Raw genomic sequence first — 12,904 nt, forward strand, 5'->3', positions numbered from 1 at the left:
TTAGAACTTTGCAATCACAACATAAAAAAAGTCATTATCTATTCATGGACTGCTTTATTTATTCACTGATGCCACTCATGTCTCTCTGTGTCAGGAGTGTTTCAGTCACTTCTAAATTTGACGCTGTGAGCGCTGATGAGAGGAGACATATTCAAAGATCTATGCGAGAAGCCGTCAGACCTTTGGTACATTAATGCACCTTGTGATGAGCACTTATAGTGGAGGACAGAAAGACATTTACACACCTCCTGCTGCCTGGAGTAAAGTACCCAGTTCTGCAGGGATCACCAAGTGTGTGACATTCACCACCTCCCGCCTGGTCAGCTCCTGGAACAGGGACTATTTTTAATTAATCTGAGAAGTGAAACTGCATTCAGACGATCTTTATTTCAAACAGGAGACAAAATAAACGTGCCTAAATTGTGTCAGCCACACTGTGAGAAAACCTCACCAGTATTTTATACATTTTTATTACAAATAACCCTAAAGGTTGTCATTATATAAGCACATTTCTTTCTATTTTCTTTTCTACTGTGGAGTGTGACTAATATACCATTGTTGTGTTTCTCATTTCAAATGAGGTAGAAATCAAAAGGGAATATGTGTAATTCCAGAAAAGCCACTATTGAACCCGACCCCAAAATACATTTCATTCTTACATCCTTTTTCATGGAAGTATGAGTGTACTATAGTATTGCCGTGGTTAGTACTCCTGCCTCACAGCCAGAAGGTGAAGTGTTTCAGTCGAGGCCTTTTTGTGTGGAGTTTGCATGTTCTTCCTGTTTTCTACAGACACTCGATTCCGTCCAAAGACAGGCCAAAATCGACGATAACCGAAAACTGCGAATGTGACTGTGTTCAACTGTCTGTCTCTCTGTTGTTGACCGACGACCAAAATAAAAGGAGACATTAATCTGTGGTGGCTTGAGTTTAGTGCAGTTTAACGTTGATGTCAGTTGCTGAATCGTGATCAGGAGGTGTGTGGGCTTTTTTTTTTTTAAACATCTTATGTCAGCTGATTCTGGCAGTCCAAGAACATGCTCGTTATGACGGTCCAAACGATCTCCTCCTTACCATCTCCCTCTTCCGCCGTTCCTCTTCTGCTCTTCTCTGAGCTTCAAACTTAATCTGCCAACATGACACAGAAATCGTGTTTGCCGATGTGTAAAAGATGTTAAAGCACACAGAAACAAATCTGACTGATCTACAGCTACATCATACAAATAGAGAAACTTCTCGAAAATAGAACGTTGAAAAGAAAACTCCATGTACCTTGATGTACTGCTTGCGGTTCACATACATGTGGACGAGAGAGCGGAACTGGACCAGACTCTGCCTCATTTTTACATAGTGCTTCCTAAAAGGTAGAAAATAAACTTCAATTTTAGTCTGGCTGTCCGTTGCTCACAAACACACAATTCACACACGTGTATTTAAACAGCTGATGGGTCTTGGGAGATTTTACACACTCAAATCTGGCCCTCATTGAATACAGTTCACTGAGATTTGACCTGAGTTCTTACCTGACGAGGAATCCTCTGCAGTGTGCCTGAAACCTGATGATTTTGTAGCGAAAAGAAACGTAGCGCTTCCTGACGAAGAACATGCGGGTGTAACGCTGCAGGGTGAGTGCGGCAAGTTGGCGGGAACGTTCTCGTTTACACTCCAAAAGCTGGTAGATGTCCTCCTTCAGAAACAACTGGTAAGCGCGCGCACACACACACACACACACACACAGATATGCATCAATGATAGAGAGTAGCAACATCAAATCAGTGGCATCCTAATTTCGTGTTAAAAAAAATCGATAAGCAGTGTGTTTGGATTGTACTGGAGATCATCTTTAACGTCTCACCTTTGTGACTCCAACATGGTACAATCCTGGTCGGAGGGGACACAGTTTGCTGAGCAGTGTGACACAGTTCTCTCCATTTGCTACTGGAAGCTGTTGTATCCCCACCAGGGATTTGTATCTGACAATGGAACATATTTACATGCATATGGAAAAAAAACAAAACACAACAAAAGAGTGCACAAGTGCAAAATAAGCCTTACGGATGATTCACAAATGTTTACTTTAGGGCACAGGGAAGGTTACATTGGATGGATTCAATCACTGCGTGTGTTACCTGAATAGGAAGGCGTAGAATGGCATTCGGATGGGATATCCCTCCCTGCGGATCCTGATGGTCTCCAGGACCCCAGAGTGTCGCAGCTGGCTGCTCACCAGGTCGTCCTCAAGCACACCTGGTTGCTGACCACACAACGTATCGTCTCAGAAACATCAGGCTGACATGTCTGTCAATGATCATAAATGCTGACGGTGCAAAGATCTACCTTCATGTTATTTGGCTTAATGCAGCGAACAAAAAAAGGATTGCACCTGAAGAATACAAGACAAACATGTGAGTGAAAAGGAATCAGTGTATAAGCATTGTAAACTGTGGTCTGCAGCAAGAGGACAAAACACACCTCTCCATCTTCTCCACCAGCTCAAACAGGGACTGCTGGAACTTGTTGCTGACGGTCGGTGCTTGGTATTTTCTGGTGACTGTACTGCTCTTCCTCATGTGTCCTCCTCTCCGCTGACCCGTGACCTCTGCGTGAACTAGGAAGAGGTTCGAGACCATCTGTGCATACACATAAATCGACACATTCACAAAGAGCATTGACACTTATGCCTTCAGCTGCTTTTTTGTTTTGTTTTTTTTGCATCATGTGCATTAAGTATTCCAAATTCGAGGGACCTTGTCTCCACTCACTTTGTTTTTGCTCTGGATGAACAGATCCAGGACATCCTGTCGGACTTGGTCGTAATTTTTGTCCAAGAACTTGTAAACCTGAATGAAAAGATTATTAATATGACCATTTTGGCTTGTTTATGACCTCAGTGCATTCATCTGGTAATAGGTATGAACAAAAATACTGAAGGATGAATCTTTATCTTAATTCTGACAAACAAGCAGGCCTTTCTATGACATTTTAACAGTAGGCCTTAAGCACTGAGGAGCTCAATACCTGATAGTTGACCCGACCAGCAAAGTGCTTGATGGTGAACTCTGGGAGGGGCATCTTTGGCTTCAGATACAGGGGGTTGTTGCCATGGTGATAGTGACACTTTTGAAGAAAAGTGTGATCTGTTGCCTGGTGAGACATTTTCTGACTCTCAGTAACATGTACTATTCTCATCTGTGTTCATGACAGGTGTACTCTGTTGATCCTCCTTTCCTCACCTGAGGGAAACTGCTCTGGTCATCCAGAATCCTCAGTATCCCATGAGGCTTTGCTGCAATGAGGTCAATGCAGGGCTGGTTGTCATTGAAGTTGATGTCCTGCCAAGGGATCTGTTCCCTGCTGTACTCCTCCTGCAGATTTAGTCATTGCATCGCTTGAAGTTTATCAACTATAATGTTTGTAATTATAAAACATCTGTAATTTATCTGTGTGCGCGCGTGTCTGTGAGTGTGTCAGTGTGTGTGTGCATGCACGTCTGATCTGGCAGGTGTGATCTGGACTCACCTGCTCTTCTCTGAATACAATCCGGTTGAAGAAGAATTGCAGGTACTCGTTTGCATAATTGATGCAAAGCTGCTCAAAGCTGTTAAAGGCCAGGTCCTGTTGCTCCCCAACACACACACACACACACACACACACACACACACACACACACACACACACACACACACACACACACACACACACACACACACACACACACACACACACACACACACACACACACACACACACACACACACACACACACACACACACACACACACACTGCATTTTTCATGTCCCAAACAATGAAAATCCAGTTGTGTCTCTCTGCTGTGTAATACAAGAAAGTGATGAAAAAGTGGAAAGGATGACTTCCCATGTTCCGGGTGTGTGTCTCCCTCTAATGGTCATAATCTGTATTTGTTCTGACAGCTAATGCAAATACGTCAAGCACACTAATCTGCAACTTTTATTACCAAAAGAGAAGATTTTTCTACTTTTCACCAAATGAAAAAAATCTGTATGGAGCCAGAAAGTATTGAAAAAAAAATTGAATAAGTGAAACTTCAAAGTGAGGAAAACAGAGCTTTCTAAATGTACCTCTACATACAAAACTGTAGAGTGTACTTGCACGTATACTTGCAAGCTATTATCACATTTTCAGCTGCTATACGTTTTGTACTTGGTTCAAGCAGTACTACCTTTGAAGCAATAGGATTTATTGAAAATATTTTTTTCTCACCTCAAATCCATAAATGTCCAGGATAGAGATGGAGAGAGTGTGTTGGCGAGGGTAGACCTGAGCATTGATCCTCTCTGTCAACCAGTGGAAGAGCAGCGAGTACAAGATCTTGGCAATTGCATCTCTGGAGAACAAAGAATCGTGTGGTGGACAGAGAGCGAGAAATATTAAATTTCTAGACATTTGACTGATATGAACATAGACTGATATGGCTTGAGCTTTTCATGGATGAAGATGGAAACAAATCTGCAGTTTCTGTTTCAGGATATATTATCAATAATATAGGACCAGGACTGGTGGGAGGGCGCTTTCTCAGGTGGAGGATTTAAAATAGCTTGAGGCCTTTTTTTTAAAGGATTGTGATCCATCGTCCACACATTCAGACAACTGTGGGGAGGCCTAAAGAACAGCCGAAGAACCCACCGGTCGGATTGTATCTTTCTATACTCTCTACACTGCCGCTGTGATCCCAGCAGGAGAGAAGATGAATGCATGGCTGATTTTTGAAGCAGTACATTTTATATAGTTGTCTCGTCTCCTACCTGGCATCAACAGCACTTTCTACAGTCAGAGGAGTGTAGATTTTGTCCCGCATGGTCTCCTGTGTAGGCAAAAACAGAAAACAAACACAGTTTAGACTTTAGCGTAACAAAAAACTATTAATATTCAGGAAAACAAACAATCATGGTGACAAAACATGATTCATTGACATCTGTCACACACAAAAAAACTATAATATATAAATACAAATTGTAAAAAAGTATCATCCATTACAACTACTGACAATTGCTGTATGAAAGTTAATTGTCTTTATTTTTATTGGTAGGTGCCCAGGGTGTCGACAAGGCCTGAAGACATGTTTTTCAGAGAATGAATGTGTAACTCGGGCACCAAGAGCTGTACGACAAGCTCGGAGAAACAACGGGCAAAGTTTTTATAAGAAAAGTAATTAAAAGTTTTCCTTTGTTGTTAAACTGGTAGAGAAAGATACAATCTTAATTTTTTTTTGTCATATCATTTCCCCCACCTTTACTCTTATTCCCAATTAGTGCCTTGCCTGTGTATCTTCTTTCTCTTTATTCACTCTATCCCTCAGTCCTCTTTGCTTTTCTCCTTCCTCTCCTTCCACCTTGTTATTCACTGACGTGACAGTCGGAGACTTGATGTCTGACCAGATAGAGCATGCTTTGAGACTTGAGATACTCTTGTCTCAACGCAAGTGGTTATCACACACACACGCACACACGCACGCACGGAGAGGAAGTGAATGGGTACGACGGGCTCCTCTCCGGTTACATGGGCACCTTTATAATTAGAAATTCAATTCTACTAAGGGCTCTTGCATTGTGTATAAGAGCGCGTGTATGTAGACGATATAAGGTGTGCCATGATTAAATGTACTTCTAATGTATTCTCAAGTCTCTCTTATTTGGCCTCGTCACCTCCGTTGTCTGTCAGAAGCATCACAGGACAAGTGAAAAAGCCCCCTGAAGCGGTCGGAGGGACGAGCTGTTGCCCAGTCAGAGACTGACGCATGAAAGAATATGGATGAAGAAGGATAAGCAACATGAGAGGGAATTCACTCGTGAGAAATAAGGATATTTTTGAGGATTTCCATGTTGTACGATGTCAATCAAACAGCAAAGGAACTGCTGCACAGGGACATCTGGAACTGCTGTTTGGGGAACTGGGAAGTGCTGACACAAAAATGAATCATACTTGGTCGGATTTCCATTTGGGCTTTTATTCTTGGACTTTGAACGGATTTGTATTTTCCTTACTTCATGAAGAATGAATATAGATTTTCTTTTTCCATGATTAAGTATGATAAAAGGATCTGAAGGAGGCACAAGGGAAGATGCAGTTAGAATTTGTTTTTGTCTTATTACGTCCTAAAGTTAGTCTGGAGAACTCAAGAGGTATGGTGTTTGGTGATTGATCGAATGTGAGATTCCTTCTGAAGGTTGTAATTTAGAACAACAATGCTCTAAAGAATGCTCAGGGCTGACTATTCTTTCGTTTTTATTCATCATGAAGGAAATTACGCTCTGAAGCCTGAGTATATTGTGTGACCCGGAGACGAAAAATCCACAGAGCAGAGAACTCCAATAGAGGCTTTATATTATGTATTGAAGATAGAAACTACAACTACTAAAACTGAAATTATTGCAAAAACAACACAAAATATTAAACTTGCAGGTCGTACTTCAAGGTACTAGCTGAAGATATATACTTATACCTATAGATTGAAAACAAAAGGAAGCTTTCATAGTGAGAAATATTGTTATCTAAAATAACACACTTTTATAAATATGCATTAATTTTCAAGTACTGTTGAGTGCCTGCATATTGTAGATGATTGTAGATGTATTCCAGATGAGCCACGTTTAAATTCAAAGCTGCAGTTACACAATGACTATGTTACCAAACTGAAACAGAAGCAGATAATAAATCACAGCTACTAAGTGTTTTTATGATACCAAGCAGAAATCCAGACATTGATTAGCAGGAAAGAAAGCAACATTAAAAAAACAACTAATTGCTATTTAAAAAAATTAAATGATTGTGTATATTATAATCTCAATTTAGTACCCTCAACCAAATGGAGTAGTCATAGCGTAATGCCTTGGTAAATGTAAGAAAGATGTGCTTTTTTTGTAATATAAATAATTGTCACAATGTTAGAATCAGATGTAGTTTGTGTCTAACCAAAATCCACAGTCATTACATGTGCTTTAAACTTGTGGTTTACTTATTATTGTACAGGCTGAGACACTCATATAGTCTCTTTTCTTTTGTCCACCTCATTTAAATTACAATAAAATATGTTCGATTTACCGCACTAGCATTTTTTTGCGACTCAAACACTCCTTAGACTTCCTACTATTTTCTAACATATATTTTTTTCTCGGTTTGAATCTAATTAAAAGAAGCTAAAAAGTCACCCTAAATTAGATAAAGATAAACTAATGGAGCCATTTATTACCTTGTAGTGAGTTGGATGCCTAATCTAGAAAAAGAAAAAGAAAAAGAAAAAAAACCAACAGGAGTTTTATTTTCCCATCAGGGAAATTGATGTGTGACCATCATAAACAAAGAAGACATAAATCAAACATTAAAAACACAAAGAAATAAGCAAAATGCAGATAAAACAAGGACAACCTCAGAAATATTTCACTCAATTAATAAGTCAGAATGTCGAAACTTCTTCCACTATTAAACCGGTCTCCTCCACTTGTAATGCTCCAGCAATCAGATATAATGTTTCTCACTCACCAAAGAGGACACACGATTAATTACTTACTAAACCGCTATAATGATTCAATAGGCCACTAAAGGAAGACAGGCAGACAAGGCAACTATCCAGGTGCATCAGTGGCAGCATTTCACCCCTCTCCTGTCTTTCTTTCTTCCACTCTGTGTGTGGGATCAACACGTGTCTCCTTTGTGTCTGAGTAAGTGACACTGAGGCTAATACAATGCCTTTAATGTAACTACATGTGTGTAAGCAAGACGGAGATGCTGGCATACAGCCGCGGTACCTGTCTGTCAACATAAGGCTGAGCTCAGTGGCCAATGTATTGGAAGTGAACTCTCAGCCAATCCAGGAAGGACTTTAACTGTGACATGATTTTTTTTTGTGTGTTTTTTGTTTTGTTTTGTTTTGTGGAGATGTCAACATTCATGCACACTACCACATGCTTGGACACTGACTGTGACTTTGAAAGTGATGGCTTTCTGCAGTCCTTCTGGTGAGATCTGCAGCAGCTCCGCAACCACTCGGATCTCCTGAGCGCTCACCACTGATGCCACCTCTTGGCCTTCAGCCTGCATTGCAAAGGAGAAATAAATGAAATGAACATTTATACCATTTGTCCGTCATGCAAGGAACAAAAAAAACAAAACACGTCAAAGGTCCTGATTTACAAAGGCCATGCATGGAGAGTGCTAAATTGCATGCTCACATTACTGGATTGTGCTCTCAGTTTGCACATTTTACAAAGAATCACGAGTGACCTCATGTGGTGCAAACAGGAGTGTTTAAAAGACAGTGTGTGAGCATTAGGTCCCCTTACACAGGAAACATGTTCTGGAAATGGTATCAATCAAATCAATCTGAACTTAGAAAAAAAAGAAGAAAAAAACAATCAAGTGGATGATCTGACAAAAAAAATCTAATTTAACAGAAAATATGTCATAATAAACCTTGCAAGCAAAACTTATGTCAAGTCAGCTTGTCATCACTATAACATCAGCTTATTTGCTGATGTCTGAGGTGGTTGGCACCACTTTTTGAATCAGTAAAAACATTTTTTGTTGTAGTTTTAGTTGTTAGCATCCATTGCTCTCAATATTTTTGCATATTTTCGAAGATTCGTCTGATATTCCATATTCTTGAAGGCAAACACACTAAATGGATACTTGCTTTGTGTTGTGCGCTAATTGAACGTGCAAAATCAACACAGCACTCAAACCACTACGCTACCACTGTTGTTGTCATTGTTGCTGCTTTTTATTTGTCATTGTGCTGTTGACATTTATTTACTAAGTGAATATTTAGGGTGATTAAAGTATAGCCTAAATAAAGAATGTGCTGAGCATGAATGGACACTAATGGTAATTTTCTGTTTTGTTCTGAATTAGATAACATAGAAATGTAAAAAAAAAAAAAAAAAGACATAACCTCAGACATTATCTCACTTTACAAGGTATTTAAAGACAGTTTCTACTATATTGTTGATCAATTAAAAAAAAAAAAAAAAGAGCCTCATTATACCTCATGTTTGTTAAAATAGACATTCCCCACGTGCAGGATGGACGAGAGCACTCGAAAAATGGCTGACTGGTCGTCTGGGGTGAAGCGAAGGGTTTCCATGGCAGAACACAGACGTAGGAAATCCTCTCCATCGTTCTTTCCCATGATCCCACAATCACCTCCCTGTGCAGAGAAAAGGAGAGGGTTGAAACAGTAGTTTGTGCAGCCATCTCCGAAGGGACATTTTACTGCACACGGTGTTCATATTTAACGTCTACCTGGTTGAGGTAATAGTAGGTCTCAGCTTCCTGCAAATAGAAAGCCTGTTTCTGCTGAGAAGGAAGACCTGCCAGCATCTCGTAGAAGATGTGGTAGTTCCTTTCATCTTTGGCCTAAAGTAGAAGCAGAGATTTACCCCAGCATGTCCACAAACAAACAAAAAAGAAAGGATGTTTAAGACAATGCACTTATCTGTAAGTCACACCTGGAAGACAATACGGGACTTTTCCAGCAGATACTGAGAGGTTATGGCACCGCTAATCACACCACTGTATGGAAAAAAAAAAAAGCAACAGAAGAAAAGACAAAAACAAGAACATACGTAAGATGAGATTGAAGTGAGATGAGAACAGCCTCCAAAAATGTGTTTATAATTTCATGTCATACTCACTCCTCCAGAAAGACCTCTATGTATTTCCCAAAGCGACTGGAATTATCATTTCGTACAGTTTTGGCATTTCCAAAAGACTCCAGCAGAGGAGCTGCCTCAAGTATCTATCATTTAAACAGAGGAAAAACGCAACTTATATCAGGCTGGTCACTGATATGGTTTGGTTATTTCACTTACTGCAATGTACTGGATCATAATTTCAATCAAATCATACGAACAAAAAAATCTATATCAGACAAAAAAAAAAGATTTTTTTGAATCTTATGAATGGTTTGTGAGGATATTCATTACTCAAAAGCATATCATCACACCAAATAACAAAACCCAACAATTTTTTATTCCTATGGCCAAGAATGTGTAAAATGTAAAGCACAAAACATGCATGAAAAACCCACTACCTCAATCTGCTCCGTAGGAGAGCCACAAAAGACACAGAAGAGAAGATGCAAGGAGCCATAAGTCATCATTAAAAATAGAAAAGTGCATGTGCAAACATACGTACAGGGATATGTGTGTGTGATACTAACCTATTGGTAACAATGTCCCCATATCAGACAGTAATACATGGTGAGGTAAAGACATGTTTTGATGTTGGCTGGGGTTAGGTTACTGTTAAGTTTAGAGCCGGACAATTGATAGGTACACCTGAGTTTAAAAGGGATTATTGTGTGCGCGTGTGTGCATGTGTGTGCGTGCGTACATGCAAGTGTGCATACCTGTTGTGCAAGATTGCATTTGTGGTGTACTGCTGCCAGGTAGCGAAGGACGAGCTTGGTGGCTTCTGTTTTTCCAGACCCACTTTCCCCACTGAAATACAGAAAAAAAGACACTCACTGGTCACAAGCAATTCATTTGAAGAAATCTGTTGAAAACCTTTGATAAAAAAAAAAAAAATGTAAAACGACCTTCAGAGATCACGCACTGTCTTTGCAAATCAAATATACATATATTCAAAATGATATTATTATAGAACAGTGTTCTGACATACCTCAAGAATCTGTTTTCTTATCAGCCAAATTTTGTAAATTCCACTGTTAATTTCAGTCCCAGGAGAAACTCACTAACAGTCTAGTTTTATTAATCACTTAGAGTGGCCATTATTTGATCCTTTTCACCCCACTGCTGGCACATGTGGACTTTTTGGCTTAAATGACTGAGTGATGGGAGACCAGGCTAATCTTGCAGTGGGCAAAGCCTCAGTTCCCGCGTTTGCGTTACACCACCTGCAACAGTCTCACACAAACACCCGTGCACACATCCAGCACTTTACCGCTGCCAACCGCTTTGGACTAAATACCATTATTGTGTAAGCTTGGCCAAAGCTGGGCAGTGTGTGTGTGCAATTGTGTGTGCAATTGTGTGTGTATTTAGGGACACCAGCACCTCGACCACATTCCAGCATAAGGTTTCAGCTCACACGCCGCTTAGCTAAAAACCTGGTCACTGTACACCAGACCTCAGTTACCCCTCAACATGCACTCACTGACACACACAAACACACAAACCAAGTTTGTGCATTTAGACACACACACACACACACACACACACACACACACACACACACACACACACACACACACACACACACACACACGCTTCAGAAACACTATCTGCGCCTGGCCCAGACCTGGCTGGGCTTTCCTTACAGGTGTCTCCTTCCGAGCTCGGGTAGAGTGTTCCAGGTGTGTGGGAGTGAGTGGGTGCGCTTAGTGTATTATGTGATTGTTTCAAAGAGCGCACGCCAGCGTATGCGCAAGGTTGTGGATGCATTACGCAGGTTTAACGTGAGAACTGCCAGTGCATGCTTCCAGTTGTTAAAAATGTATTGGTGAGTGTGTCTTGTTCCTCTTAAAGAGCTTTTCTGACACAGCGCCTTGCACTGCTGATGAACTAGGGGGAACGTGACAGACGTGTGGGATGGGTCTGTCTTAAGGCTTAAGATTAATACAACAAGACCACACAAAGTTGCACCTTGAAAGATTTTGATGAAATGCTGGCAACTACAACCATGTGACACATACTGTGAATTAAATCGAACATTTAAACTGTGAGATGGAAAGCCTCTTACCTTATTATTATGACTTGATTGTGTTTGGCATCCATCAATGTGGAATGAGCAGCATTTGCTATGGCAAACAAATGCCTGAAAAACAAAAATGCATCAAGTTATCAGACCTTGTGTGAGACAACTGCACCGAAGAAAATAACTTCCATTCTTTAATTCTCTGTCAATGCTTTTCAGCATGGATTCACTGACTTTTGTCATCAATTTCAACTCACTGTCTGCACTGTACGAGTTCATATGTGACTTACGGAGGATTTTCCCCAAGTGCACGACCCTTGTAGAGCAGCACCACGTCCGTGCCATAGATGTTGTACAACTTGTAGGGGTTTACAGAGACCAGAATACTACCGATGTACGTCTGAAGAACAGAAGTGGGGGCGTGGGGGTGGTGAAATAAAGAGATAAAGAGGTCAGAGTTGAACAACTCTGTATTTAAGAATCACAACGCTGACAAACACACATGTAATTTGGGTATTGTACACTTACATATATAAGCTCTCTTTCAAACCTTTTTCTCATATTTAGCAGAACAGCTCCTTCATGCATCTCCCTGGAAACAAGCAACAGAACTGAATTATGCATTATAACAAGGTAAAATACCTACAATTGCATGCCATTACATCACCAAAGGGCTGGATCAAAACCTCACGAACAGTGGATCTAAAATAGGGTACACCTCCACACAGTTACACCTGAGGACAATTATTACAATTATTATTAAAATTGGAATACTCAGAATAAACCTATAGATAATTATGGAGAACATGCAGCTTCCATAAGATAATTTGAACCATGGTTGCCTTGTTGTGCAATGTACGACTGTGTGGACTTCACTGGAAATTGTGTGATTGTTCTTTGACTTACTCCAGCTGTGTCATATCTTCTACACCATCTTCTTCTCTTTGTTCCCGGTGAGTCACATTAGACAAGCTTCTTATTGAATACATCTAAAACATTCTCACGCACGCACGCACACACACACACACACACACACACACACACACACACACACACACACACACACACACACACACACACACACACACACACACGCACACACACACACACACACACACAGAAATTAGAAATGAGAAAATAATATTTTTTTAATGCACAGTAAACCAATGCACATTCCCTGAAAGGAAAATTGTAAATTGCTTTTTTCAGGTA

At 40.3% G+C, this 12,904-nt stretch overlaps 1 protein-coding gene across 1 annotated transcript in view; it reads right to left on the reverse strand.

Moving 5' to 3' along the window:
* myo15aa (myosin XVAa) overlaps nt 1-12,681 on the reverse strand; it is a gene marked incomplete at both ends in the record, with an annotated part of 29,729 nt that extends 17,048 nt beyond the window's left edge. The window contains 24 exons of the mRNA XM_080510917.1: nt 246-327; nt 1,075-1,128; nt 1,273-1,357; nt 1,524-1,699; nt 1,856-1,973; nt 2,130-2,254; nt 2,338-2,383; nt 2,473-2,630; nt 2,763-2,840; nt 3,019-3,144; nt 3,234-3,365; nt 3,520-3,615; nt 4,244-4,367; nt 4,786-4,844; nt 7,958-8,071; nt 9,021-9,182; nt 9,278-9,391; nt 9,484-9,547; nt 9,670-9,773; nt 10,386-10,476; nt 11,738-11,812; nt 11,983-12,092; nt 12,221-12,284; nt 12,599-12,681. Of these exons, the coding sequence (XP_080367043.1) occupies nt 246-327; nt 1,075-1,128; nt 1,273-1,357; nt 1,524-1,699; nt 1,856-1,973; nt 2,130-2,254; nt 2,338-2,383; nt 2,473-2,630; nt 2,763-2,840; nt 3,019-3,144; nt 3,234-3,365; nt 3,520-3,615; nt 4,244-4,367; nt 4,786-4,844; nt 7,958-8,071; nt 9,021-9,182; nt 9,278-9,391; nt 9,484-9,547; nt 9,670-9,773; nt 10,386-10,476; nt 11,738-11,812; nt 11,983-12,092; nt 12,221-12,284; nt 12,599-12,681 (2,440 nt within the window). The remainder of the gene's footprint in view (nt 1-245; nt 328-1,074; nt 1,129-1,272; nt 1,358-1,523; nt 1,700-1,855; nt 1,974-2,129; nt 2,255-2,337; nt 2,384-2,472; nt 2,631-2,762; nt 2,841-3,018; nt 3,145-3,233; nt 3,366-3,519; nt 3,616-4,243; nt 4,368-4,785; nt 4,845-7,957; nt 8,072-9,020; nt 9,183-9,277; nt 9,392-9,483; nt 9,548-9,669; nt 9,774-10,385; nt 10,477-11,737; nt 11,813-11,982; nt 12,093-12,220; nt 12,285-12,598) is intronic.
* Between the last annotated feature and the right edge of the window lie 223 nt (nt 12,682-12,904).

This window comes from Blennius ocellaris (genome assembly GCF_963422515.1).
Source record: "Blennius ocellaris genome assembly, chromosome: 16".
Taxonomy (NCBI): domain Eukaryota; kingdom Metazoa; phylum Chordata; class Actinopteri; order Blenniiformes; family Blenniidae; genus Blennius; species Blennius ocellaris.